General features: G+C 31.4%; 1 protein-coding gene across 10 annotated transcripts in view; it reads right to left on the bottom strand.

The window, feature by feature from the left end:
• LOC122521129 (disks large 1 tumor suppressor protein) overlaps nucleotides 1–14,342 on the bottom strand; it is a 380,822-nt gene that overhangs the window by 209,001 nt on the left and 157,479 nt on the right. For 8 of the 10 annotated variants that reach the window (XM_043641597.1, XM_043641592.1, XM_043641596.1 and 5 more), the window contains exons 4-5: nucleotides 7,341–7,442; nucleotides 1,897–2,073 (exon numbers count right to left, since the gene is read on the bottom strand). In XM_043641597.1, coding sequence (XP_043497532.1) covers nucleotides 1,897–2,073; nucleotides 7,341–7,442 — 279 coding nt within the window. Of the gene's footprint in view, nucleotides 1–1,896; nucleotides 2,074–3,581; nucleotides 3,851–5,768; nucleotides 5,844–7,340; nucleotides 7,443–14,342 lie in introns of those variants that run through there. The other 2 variants (XM_043641601.1, XM_043641600.1) reach the window with 2 other exon arrangements.

Here is a 14,342-nt window from a genome sequence, read left to right as displayed (position 1 = left end):
CGATCTTATTATATTTAATAATGAATTAAATGAAGTAGAAGTTTGAATAATTCTTTTTCTTCAAATTTAATTAACAATAATCGAATTATAATGCATATCTATGCTTCTGTGTGTACGTAATATTATTTATGTAAACATTTAATCCCTCAGTAATGCTCATAGGAAAGAATTATTTAAATCCAGTTTGACCCTGAGAAACGATCTATATATATATATTTGTTTTTTACGTAATTCACGTGTTGGTAGTATGTAGTAGAAATGGTCGTGATACAAATTACTACTACCAGTCACAACATTTGACGTTTGATGTTTACCAAGAGAATTTATCGCTTGGCATTCTCCCGACGGAAAGTTTCTAATAAATCAATCGACTTTACGAATTGCAAAGAGCCTACACACGCGAGCTATTTAACGTTCTTCGCGAATTTATGAATGGAAATGAACAAAATTCTCGAAGATATTATATTTGATTAATTTCTCAGTACGTGTGTATATTAATGAAAAGCGATTAAGATATTATGGTTAAGAAATCATAATTTCCATGATATTAAATAAAAAGAAACAAAAAATATATATATACATATATGTACTCGTAATTATAAAACAATAGATTAAATAAAAAAAGATAGAAAAAATTTAATTCATATTCAAATAATGTAAATTTTCTAAAATAAATAATAAAACAAATTTTGTAGAATTTATTTTGAATTTTTAGTTCACTGTTATAATTACTGGTACATATGTATATATATATGTATTATTTAAAAAAAAAAGAAAATAATATATATACAAGTATTTTCGTTGGAAAATGAACAAATTAATTTCCTACAATTTGATATAAAAGAAAGAGCTTTCGAAAAGCGTGTAGAAATGAAGAGAATACAAAGTAACACAACTGCGTTGCAAACAAATCGATACTTTCTGCGGTTAACACTCAATTCGAATAAGAAAAAGCGCGAACCCTTTCTGTTTTAATTCTTGAACGATATAAAATACATACTCGTATACACGATGTTGTAAAAAAATTATTTCTAAAGAAAGTACAATAGAAAAATATTATAAAATTCGTTGACGCAGGATAGAAAATAAAATTAACGAAATACAGAAATTAAATGAATAAAAAAAGAAAGAGAGGGGATTTAAAAAAAAAAAAGGAAAGAAATTAAAAGAAACGAACTAACAAATGCACTTCACGAAAGAAAATCCTTTAACCGTTGGTCTCCCGCAAGAAGCTCGTGTTTCGACGAGCTTCAAAGTCGCGGCTGAACTATTTAATCCACGTGTTGCGAACGGCAATATCGTTCTGAACATCGTAGGAATCTTCTTTATCGTCATTGCGACTTTGCTGCAGTCTCGTTGAGAATCTTCAAAACTCCGTGGCCCCCAGATATATCATAGTATTTATTTTCAACTACCGTTGGTAAGGAAGATTTCTACTTAGTACACGTTTACAGTTATTACAAGAATGCACCAAGGATATCGGACGTTGAAAATCGTTGAAAGAAGTTTCTATTCGATTTTGAGCAAAATTCATGCAGATGGCGAATATTTGTAAGTTCAATGCGCATGCGTATTGAGATATGCGCGAAAAATGTGTACCGTACAAAACTTGTTGTAGTTGTATTTATTATTAACAAAGGAAAAAAATTAATCAACCTCTTCGAGATTTATAATCTTGTAAGTTAAATTATTTGAATTTTTCAAATATCTGTGTGTATATTTTATTTGAAATTATTTTTCTAAATTAAAAAAAATATGAATTCCTTTTTTATTTACTATAAATAAGAAAAACATTTCTTAAAGAACAAATTTGATTTTATAGAGATGAACAAATTTTTTGAATAAGAAATATGAATTAAGAAATAAATCATATTTATCTATAAATGATGATCCTACCTTGTTCAACGTTTCATGGCTCGTAAGGATGTGTTGAGTAGTGGAATCAGGATGAATAATACGTTCAATTGAATTTGGTCTCGGAACTCCATCTAATTGGGTTGTTTCCTTCACCTGTGGCGGTGATGGTGGTGGTGGTAATTGTTCCTCCACACCCCCAGTGTTGTATCGTGTCTTCTGCGAAAGAAAAATAATTCAACGATTAGATGAATAATAAATAAATAAATAAACGATTAAAATCGATTTATAGTTAGTGCTTAAATCGTTCATGGAAAAAGCTTAAGGAAAATAAAAATCTATTTTCTTCGTCGACTTTCTATAGCTACGAATATAACGTTGCAAAAGTAATACCCGTAAATTTCTTCTTTTTTTCTTTTTTTTTTTTCTTTTTCTTTTTTATCTAAGAGTGCAAAAAATATCTGATATGGCGTGTAAACATTTTTATACGAAAGAGAATATAGACTCATCGATGTTACAATAGGTTCGTGACAAGGTTCGATCGATCGTTGGCTATCGTGCGACGTGTGATCGCATTAAAGTATTATATACAGAGGAACGAGTAAAATAACATTATCAGTGACCTTGCTTGTAAACGTGATAAAAAATTCTTACAAAAAACTATATATCTATATATATATATATATACGCGTACAATGTTAAAATACTTTACACGGATTAAATATGGATTAAAACTTACTGAAGTGTCTGAGATGGTAATCCGATTATATGAGAAAATCCTAATACAAAGTACGAGCCGATTGTTTGAGGTTTATACCCTATCTCGGTCGAAGAGAAACTGATCGTTGGAACGCAACTTGTAAGCACATTGTTCGGGTGATATACATATGCGAGGAAAATATGTAAACATTAATCGAATGATTATGTCACCGTAATCATCGACAAATAAATTTAACGTGTTAATCGTATATTATTCATATATCTATAGATCTGATTATTATTATTTTATTCTCATTTTATTTTTATTATAAAAATATAATAAATATATAGAAACATATATATATATTAAGTAAGATTATAGATTTAATAAACATATAGAATATTTCTTAGATATAATATTTGTATTATAAGATAACAAGTGATTGGAATTTAAAACAAATTTCGTATCTTTGTAGGATAATTAGCATTCTGATTAATTAGTAGTGGAATATTGATAAAAATTATTGTTACCATTACGATAAAGAAAATATGTAGCTCGTTGTAAGATCGACGTTGACTAGTTGTAAATGATCTCGATATCTTCGATGCACAAGCTTAGACTTTAGAAGCGTTAATCTAGAGAAATCCCGGATTTCGTATCATTATCTTGCTTATGACAGGTTTCGGATCACGATGGAGAGAGGAAACATTGAAATAAAAGACGAAGAATATATTCGTCAAAAAATAGAACAAAGAGAATAGTGTTTTTTAAGGTATACGTGAAAGTTTGCACGTATCCTATAGTCAAACTTTTGTTCTTCCATTCTTTTAGATTTTTTGTTCCTTTTTTTTTTATATCGAGAACGAGAAGGAAGTAATTATCGATTGAAAGGACAAAAAAGAAGACAAAAACGAAAAGAAAATATTCATTTTGATCGTTGAACATTGAGAACTGAATGAAGATTTTTTATCGTCGGTGGGGGAAAAATATGAAAAAATTTCTCGTTCAAATTGCGAAATGAACTTACGTGATTCCAGGAACAGCAACCGCAGGAATCATGGCAGTAGAATTCATCGATATCACGATGAGCGACGTTCACGCGACGTTCGAGGGAATTTACCAAAGGGTTTCTACGTTGTCTAGTTCTTCGTTGCTTTTTAACCCTGGCGGGAACCGCGTACATGTAATCACTAAATCTACGTCTCGAGTGACGTACGATTGAAACCCAGTCGATCATGATTTTAACGCGTAGTTAAACTTTTCGCGATATACAGCAAATCTTTTCAATCCAACTGCCTAATAAGTAACGTCCAAATGTTTCTTACATTAAATAATGTAACACTGTTGTTTATTTACAAACAAAATTATTTTCATATTTTATATTTAAACATATGAAAATAATACCATTGATATTTTCTAATTGAAAATTTCGAATATTTCATATGTAAAATAATAAAAAAGTAAATGTTATAAAGTATCTGTAATATTGAATATCTTGAAATAAATAACGCTAGAAATATTTTAATATCTCATATCTAATTAAAATGAATATTAATATTTTTTATATTAAAAATTTTATCGTTACATATTGACGTAACTTATTGTCAATGTAAAAATCTTGTCAAAATTAATCTTCTACAAGAAACAAACTTTTCACGAAAGGTTCAATCGTCAAAGGAAAAAATTAAATAAAGAAATAAAGAAGAAGAAGAAAGGGATGAGAAAGAATTGATTTACTAAGTAAGAAAAAAAAAAGAAAAAGAAGTCGCATTTAACGAGGAATAGTTCGAGAAAATAAATTGAAAGTAAAGGGAAAAGCTACTAAGTAGCCTTTTCGAAAGATAATAATATCGGCAAAAGAATTGTGAAGATACGTCACGAATGTAAACCCACTATTCCCTTCGGTGTTCTTTTTTATTCTGCAGACGTTCTGCGACGAGTATCGAACGATATCTATTTTCTTAACTACGACGAGTTATCGGGACTGAGGAAAAACTATCACCTCCTATTCTTTCATCTTTTTCAAACGAGGATGGGTATGTACTATTACTACTACTATTACATTCGTCGCCCAGTTTCTTGGCACGCGGAAAAGTGGCAGAGCCGAACACAAAGGCAATGGTAAAAAGAAACGAAGTGTCTTTTTTCTCCTATTTTTCTTTTTTTTTTTTTTCCTCTATCTCTATCCAACATCTACCTTATTTCTTTCTTTCTTTCTTTCGAATGTGGGTTAAATAGGAGCTCGAGAAATAGCTGACAATTATTATTTCGTTCTCCTTCGCGTACGTCCTCCAGATTTATTTCTACGTTCTCTTAAAAGGGTGAAAAGAAGAAAAAAAAAAGAAGAGAGGAAAAATTGTAAAGAAGATAAAACAACGGTAACAAAAGTAACAACAACAACAGCAAATGGAAGAACAAAACGGTAAAATGAAAAAAGGGTTGCGCGTATGTGAGAGATATTTGTATTTTAACAAGCCTAATGTTCTTTTGAATATTTCGCGAACGCGCGTGTGTGTGTGTGTGTGTGTGTAAATGTATGCGCCAATGAGTGTTTTAATTTGTGGTAGATTTCAATGTAATTTTCATGGATTGTATATATAAACACATACACCCACACACACGGTTGTTCTAAAAATATCGAACAACGCGGTGAACATGCACGTTATTATGTTTACGCGACGTCATCGAAAACTCGAAGAAAATAGATTCGTTCTGTTGCTGTAACTTATTCCATCGATATATACTTAACGTTCGATTATCATTATTTCATTGAAGAAATAAATTCAACTTGTCAACGGAAGATCGTTCGTTATTTTACTCCGTATAAAAAAGAAAACAAAAAAAATATTTTCAATATATTTTTCATGAATATTTTTCAATCTAAACGACACGCGTCAATCAATTTAATTTCATATTTTACATCACTGCAAAACAAATTATTGTTCCACTCGCACGCATGCATGCACGCACGCACGCACGCACACATACACATACACGCGTAAGAAAATCGCGCACGTTAAATGGGGTACACACCGTGACAAAAGTATTTCCAATGTTAGGAAAATTTATTTTCAATCGAATAAAGAAAGTGTTTAATCGTTTAGTTAATAAATAAAAAAAAAGAAAATTGAGAAATATGAAGGATCGAGGGTCGGGGGTGGGGGGAAAAGAAAATAATTAAAGTATTATTCAGAGAAATAAATAAAGAGCGTACGAGTTTCTCTTTCGAAGGGATAGACGGCGTCGTCGGTACTACTGTGCCTCGAGAAAATCCTCGACGTCGAAGTAGTCGACATTGGTGTCAGTGGCGTTTCGATGCTTCTACCAAAGCATTGCCGTCGCTACCATCGCGGTCTAATTCCAACACCTAATACCCTCCTTTGAAACGAGTTCCTTTTACTAAATCACGCCATCTTAATGAACCCCTCTACCGATCTCACTAAATCGAACCCCATTTTTCCCTATATTTCAATCTCAAAAGATTTGTTTTCTTTTTTTTATTACTTCTGTTTATATCGTCGGTATTATCGCAATATTACAAATAAATTGTATATTTTGTTTTTTTTTTTTTAGTTATAAATTATAATTTATTATTTTTTTTTTTAATAGATGATTTTAATAGTTATCAAGTCATTACAACATCTAACTCTATTTTTTCATATATTCACAATTTCAAAAGATTTGCTACTTTGTTTTCCTTTTTATACCGTCAGTATTATTGCTATATTAAAAATAAATTGTTATTATCTGTCTGTATATTTTGTTAGTTATAAATAATAATTCATTATTTGTTTTAATAGATGATAAATATCTTTCGTTAGAAGAACGTTGTATCTGATGATTAAATATTGATACTTTTTTTTAATTATAAATATTAATCACTTATTTAAACTATTGATCCAACGTATAGCATAAGCTACTTCGTTTATATTTTATTTACTTTTATATTTCAATAAAAATGTTACATTTTCCATAACCATTTTCTAATTAACAAACGTCGGCCTATTAAAATACCCGTTTTGCAATTTTGAAATCGAAGAGATACATTTAAAAAGATTCATTCGAAGTCCGTTTAATTAAGTTTCGATTTAATGAGACGACTTGAAATACCGGATCGATCTTCGATAAAGTCATTGGAATATTCATGAATCTTTGTTAAGCAGTGGGGAGGGGGAGGGGTGAATCTCCTCTATGATTATTCTTTCTACCAATGAGCAAGTTCACCTATAAATCCATACATTTGTATGGATGAAACTCGTTGGTTGACCGAGAAACTCGATGATTCGAATCGTTTGGATAAGAAGACACCATCAAAAGGTAATACAGCAAAGGTCGGTACGTTAGGAATCGTACATAATCGATGGAGTGTAATACTCCGTGAATTTTGCAAGAATTTATCAACGTTGATAGAAGAATTCATAAAAAAGCTAACGCGCAAGAGGAATTTCGTTGAATAAAAAATCTAACCGAAAAGAAAAAAAAAAGTAAAAAATGCACAAAATCCTAATCCCAATTTTGCATTTAATCGCATGCGCAGCAGTGTAAAAAATGAATGCGGTGAAGTATAGAAGATAGCGAAGGAGAAAATTGATTATTTCCAAAAGGAAATTTCGAAAAAAACTTCAGAGAAAAAGTTCGAAAGAAGAAAGAAGAAGAAAGAAGAAGAAAGAAGAAGTAGAAGAAGAAGAAGAAGAAGAAGAAAAGCTCTTTAGAAGACAGTAAGTTAGTTAGAAGTGAGTGCTCGTGTGTGAGTCAGTTTTTAGTCACGTACACGACTTTTACGAACCTGATTCTCATCAATGGGACCTGGAACGTCAGGTCTGCTCGACCTGCGGCCGTAAATGTTCAACAGAGTCTGGGTCAACGGGCAGGCTGATGCAGAACCGTCCTGAAACGATCAAATTGTTTCAAAAAAAAAAAAAACATAAAAAATAGAAACACACACACACACACACACACATACACGCAGATACAACAATAACATTGAGCATCATCGATCGCGGAAGAATTTTCTCGCGTGTACTATAATTTTGTCGAGTTTTTTAAAATCGATTCGTTGAAATATGTTTCCCTTGACGTTGGCAGAAAGAAAAAAGGAAATAAAAATAAAAATAAATAAAAAAACGAGAAACACGTTGCCAAAAAAAAATAAAAATTAACTATATATATATAGAGAGAGAGAAAATGCAAAAGGATTTTTTCCGCCAGTAGTATAACCGTACGTATGCGCAGCGGCAGTAGTAGGGAGTGACCGACTGTGGTCGGACAGTGGCTGGTAGATGGATAGACGCCAGGTGACAGTAGTTACGGTCAGACTATGCCGATGAAAACATGGGCGTAACGCAGCCAAAACCGTACGTACGTTCATAGAAAATAAATAATTATTCAGGGTACACGATGAAAATTATTAATCACCACCGTCCGTTCCTTTAACAAAGGTTTAGTAAACATGGGGAAAACCATTGGTTTACGCATTTCCACACAACGTATTGAGTTATAGAATTATTAAAGAGAGGATAGGTCTGTGTGGGCGATAGGGAAACGTTTAACATGCTCCTAAATTTGGACCATTGCCAACTATTAACAATCAGAATTCCACTTCGATTCGGAAACCAATTGCTAACAAACAATACGATGCCAAAGGTATTCTCATCTTCCATCGTCATCCTGATCGTCGTCGTCGTCGTTGTCGTCGTCGTTGTTGTCGTTGTCGTTTGAAAATATTTCGCGAATACGCATTTCGATTTATTTACTTCGAACTTCAACCATCTAACCTCCTTCTACCCCTCCTGTCTCCACCCTGCTCCGGTTTGAAAGCTATTTCTTATTTATCGAGACTTCTTAAATAAAATCCTGCACGAACTTTTCGAATAGATCGCGTATTATTCAAAGTCGTCTTGTATTCCAACTTGAGTTCCTCCAATCTGATATTTCAAATACACGACGATGACATAACTTTATGGCTTTTTCCCTACCTTTACAGTATTTGTCTATCTACTATTTTCATATATCATATCAACGATGAAAATGGATTTTTATCAAATGTACGTTATGTAGTATACCTATACACGTATAAAAAGGTATTACTTTTATCTCGTGTATTAACAAATTGAATAATACAAAAATCAAAATCAACGGGGAGATATTAAAGCAATTATTTTCTTTTAAATGAAAAAATAAAAATATTTATACGACGTAAAATTTTCCTTTTCCCGCGGTGGATTAATAACTATCACTGCGAACACGAAAGTTGGAAAAAGTTTTCCTAGGGAATTACAAAATAACAGGAGTATTCTCTCTCTCTCTCTCTCTCTTTTTCTTTCTCTTTTCTATTTTACTAAAGCAAGAGAAGAAATGATTTAACAACCATGGTTTCGTACTAGCCGTCACCATTCCTGACGAGAATTTAATGCAAATGCAAAGAAGAAAGGAGAGGCACAGATCGACTAGGTTGGTCGAATACGTTGAAACGCACCTGTGCATCGAAAGTTAATCATGAATAATTCCGTTTCGCTCGCTTAACGCGGACTGCGAACAAACGCGTGCAACTCGAGTCACCGAACGAGTAATTGACTTTGGATCCTGTGACTCTATTTATTAGCACGAAAGTTCGCGCTCGCAAGTTGACAACGAAAAACATGCTTTGTCCTTGTACAGAAAATATGATTAAGAGAATTCTTTTTCATTCTCTTTTGACACGACCAATTTATCTGGGTAATTTCAAGAAGAACAATTGTTTTTCTCGTTTTCTCTCTCTCTCTCTCTCTCTATCTCTCCCTCTTTGAAAAATTGAATATTTAAAATAATTCATTTTTAATCCGACAATCGAGAGATTATTGATTATTCGAACAGAACGAGAACGATTTAGGATATAAAATTAATTGAAAGAAAAAAAAATATATATCGATAATAGAGTTAAGTTTTATTTGGAATTAATAGTAGAGTTAATAAATCCAGTTATACGGATTAACAACACGGTGACACATGTGTCATAGAAGAAGCAAATTTTCGATTCCCAGAAGTCTCGAGTTAACTTTACTAATTGCTCTTGCCTAAGAGAAAATGTTCCGCTTTAGTCACGAATTTTGCATTCTAGATCAAATTAATGCAACCTTGATGACAATTAGATGAGATAACTTGAGAGTTACTCGAAAATTATCTTTATCACCGTATATTATCCGACCTCATGGGTAATGAAAGAATAATATTCGGTGAGCTGATAAGAGGAGTAATGTGACTACTCTGCCATAATGAAAATTGTTGTTTGCACAATATATATATATATATACGTACCTAACATTGATGTTATCAAGTTTCGTATGAATTTTATATGTACGTTACCTTTACTTTTTTTTTTATTTTACAAGAAGATTTATATAACAAAAAATTCCTCGAGTAGTTCGGTTAGTTACTTTGCTTATTACTTTTACCCAACCGAGACATTACCAGCGAGTTTTTTGAGCTTACGAAGATAATAATGCGTTTCGGCTACGGATTAATATTACATAACAACAATATGCTAACAAATCTGACACTAGATAAAGTTTCATAAAATATATATGTATATATATATTTTTTATTATCCAAGACCATTACTTTAACATAATGAATAATATAATTATATATATATTTATAATATGTAAATATTAATTTATTAAATATTATTTATATACATAATTATATAAATATTTGATGATATACGGAGTATTATATATTGAAATATTTAATTCTCTTTCGAACGTTTAAGAGTCTGATCGATCCCATCATTATTGGTAATAACGCACTGCGATATACAATAATATAACGAAATAATAATAAAATACAATGAAATAATAATATAACAAAAAGAAATCTGAAATGAGTGAAAATTTATTTTAATCATCGTTTTTGTTGGTTTATCAGAAAGGAATGAAGTATTTCGATCGAGTGTGTTTCTTTTACTCTGCTATTTCTTATTTTCTGTTTCTTCAACTTGTCAAACACAGTTTCGAAACTTGACGGGAGAGAGAGAGAGAGAGAGAGGGAGAAAAACAGACAGACAGGCAGACAGAGAAAACAGGTACTTTCAGAAGATCGTGCATTGCGACTCCAGGGCACGTAGTCCATTCTCTCTAGAGGCGCTGAACGTATATATCCTGTTCGATAACTCGAAAACTCTGCCTGGGGGAACTAAGATTTTCAATGGCAATGGCAGTGATACATCTGGCAAGAACACAGTTTGCTATTCAACGCAATATACTTCGATAACTATTTCGACAATCAATTTAATTAGAATAATTCACCTAATTAATCCAAATTATTACAATGTTTCAAATGAATCTATTAATCCAAATTATTCTTATAAGTATGGTTAAACAAATAATGTATAACATATCAGATGTTAATACAATTGTTATTCGTTTAGATGGAAGAGAATTTTTCTAGGAAAAAAAAGAATATTTTGCAAATTAGTTCGAGTTACAGGTTTAATTAATAAAAACAAAGAAAACAAATGTTTCGAATAAAATGTAATAATACGAATCTCGTGTATCGTATTCATACCGAAAGATATAACGAGCTTTAATAATTGGTTGTATTAACTTACAGTAATGAAAATAACGATTGCAAATGTGGATATACCAATAAATACAAATTTTACGTAACATGTTTCTTTTTTTTGTCTAATTATAATCAACAACTTCAACATTATTAATAAAGGATACAACAAAAAAGATGAAATTTTTCGGAAAATGTAAAATTACTGATATTTTGTTTCCGAATCAAAAACCGAAGGATACTTTTTTTCTTTTTCTATTTTTATTACGAATCGAAGGCATTGAAAAGTCAAACCGGATTCTAAAACATCCTCTAGCAGGAGGAGATTTTTCAAGAGGGAAAGTAAAATGAGAAGGTTTACCCTTTACCCACTACTCCCTTACCCTTACGATACTCTTCGGATTCGTATTGAAAGGCGAATTGGAAAGGTTTTACGTTTAAAATGAGCACGTTTATGAGAGGTTCCAAGAATACTTCCGTTCGTATATTCTTCTTAGTATTTTTCCTCTCTCTCTCTCTCTCTCCCCATTTTTTTTTCTTTTATTTCTTGTTCTATTTCTTTTCTATCTTTTGTATGTGTTCGAATAACGCGGCATGTATAAGTGTGTACATAAATCCCTGACTTTAACATGAAATTCGTGTACGAAGAATTCAATTCCTTGCGAGCTTTAACACCAAGGATAATCCTCTAATCGAGTGAGAGAAAGTTAGCGAAGCCAGACTTTAACATGAAATTCGTGTACGAAAATTCAATTCCGTGCGAGCTTTAACACCAAGGATAATCCTCTTTCGTTTAAATAAAGTTATTAGCTTAATCTCCAAGCTGAGAAAGAGAGAGAGAGAGAGAGAGTGAGAGAAAAGTTAAGCGAAGCCAGTTTAGAAATTGAATTAACGCGAATAGTGATAGTTGGAAAGTACTGGAAAAGTATGAAAGAACTTTTTCACGTAGATATCCGATTAAATAAACAGTATTAGGAATAAAGAATATGAAAGAAAATTTCAAATCAGATCAATCGGCGACAAATCCATGGTAAAAATATTATTAATAATAACATTTTTATATAAGAAAGCAAGTTTTCGACTAATTACATTTTCTATGGCCTTCGGAATAGAAGTTTGAATAGTTTATTGGTCTCCAATGCTCATTATTGGCCACTGATTTTCCTTATTGGCCTCTCGAGCCTCCTTATTGGCCTTCGTGAGCTTCCTTATTCGTTACCGATCTTCCTTATTGGTCCACCGAGTCTCATTTCTTAGTTATTTATTTATATATTTAACGGAAACACAACAGATTTAAGAGAGAAAATGTAGTTTTCTGATTCGTTCGAGCGTATATAAGTTTAAAAATCATTACCTTCTAATATTTCGAGAAATCGATAGGAACGCGAAGTTAAACGAAAGTAATGTTTCTAATTAAAGTAGCTTAAAGCTTCATAATTTTTCCCTTTCCAATAAACTCCCCCCTCCCTTTAACCCCTCCGCACAGGGTCTAATCGGATTCGAAAAGTCGATTCGATAAAAGTTCGAAGTCTTAAAAACACCTAATGTATTATTTCTTGAAACTTGTAACAAAAGTTCTAAGTTGTAAACGTACGATACGAGGTTTTTACTATTTACCTTTTAAATTTACAATTAACGTGTTAACAATTTTTAAACATTTGAAGCACAATAGGATACAAACTTCTACTATTTTTTTTTTTTTTTTTATTATTTTTATAATGTTTCTTGCATGGACACACGCAAACGAGTACTAATATTTTATCTGGTATTGTTGTAGTTTGTAAATCATCGGAAAGAATATCTCTCTCTCTCTCTTCCCTTTCCCTGTGTTACGAGAGTAAAATAAATTAAGAATGATCTATCCCCTTATGTTCGTTCATTTTCATTGTAACGTGACATAACAATATAAAATAATACTAAATTATTTATAAAGGATATTTTCAAAGGAAGAAAATTTAATATCATAATGGGCTATGCATTGATATGTTATCTACTAAATAATATTTAACAAATAAATCCTGGTTTTGGTATACTTATTTTTTGTTTGATTTTAAATTCTACTTAATACTATTCGTATCTATAGATGCTTTTGTATCGATTAAAAACGGTATAACATACACGGCTTAGATGAAAAAAAAAAAAAGGTAAGCTTCGGAGAGACACAAGTTACTATTCTGTCATGTAAAAGTGTAATATTTCTCGTATGAGGTAAATGAAAAAAAAAAAAAAATAGAAAGAGAGAAAACTAGTCACGTTGGAAAGTGGAATGGAATAAGAGAAAGCGATGAAATGGAACAGTACAATATGGGAAGTTACGTGGTTCGAAAATTGTGATAAAGGGGTAGGATTTTGTTAAGAAGAAAAATAAAATATCAGTGTTACAGATTGAAAAAGGAAAGTTGATAAAGAGAAAAATGAAGAAAGACAAAGTGGCAAGATAGTTCAAGCGACGTTTAATTTCTGACATCAAAGCGAATATTATAGTGGAATAATGTTTAGTAGCGTACTCGTCGTTTCAACCTCGTTAGTCATCATTCTCACGATGAAACTTTAACGATGTAAATACACGTTGTGATACTCTTACGATCTGAGAGAGAGCGAGAGAGAGAGAGAGAGAGTATAATAGCAATTACCTTCGTTTTCCATGTCTTAGAGAAACGAAATTGAACGAACGAACTCCACTCTCATAGGAAACTCGATCTAAATCATATGTAGTAATCTATTGCATATACAACTATACGAACCTCAAAGCTTTAATTGGTGAAAGCTTGATTAATGAAAACGTAATACGTAGGGAACCTAGATAGAAGAATTATTTTATGACGATGATAAAGAAGACGACGGTTCTTATACAAATTATTCTCTATACTTTAATGAAGAAACATGAGGGAGAATATAAAGAGGCTCGAAGAATCGACTTTATATACGCAGTGTCTGAAAAGTAACTTCACTCAATTGAAAAATTAGAAATTGTTGTTTTCGTTAATAATCGAAGTAGCAGATTCATTGATTTCTACATTGTCTTTTTATTAATACTGCAATCGCAAATTTATATCTTGAAATAAAAATACAAAATACTGAATAATTACGACTTTTACGAAAAATTGAATGATATTTAAGAAAAGTGAGAGATAAAAAACATTGACGTTAATCAGCTACGTAATTTTACACTTTGTATTTTTTAAATATAAATTCAAATAAATGAATATTTCATTTCTGGTATTGTTTTTTTTTCTTTTCTCATTAAAGCGAC

This window comes from Polistes fuscatus, unplaced genomic scaffold (genome assembly GCF_010416935.1).
Source record: "Polistes fuscatus isolate 324 unplaced genomic scaffold, CU_Pfus_HIC Scaffold4, whole genome shotgun sequence".
Lineage (NCBI taxonomy): Eukaryota > Metazoa > Arthropoda > Insecta > Hymenoptera > Vespidae > Polistes > Polistes fuscatus.
This window is presented reverse-complemented; position numbering and strand designations above follow the sequence as displayed.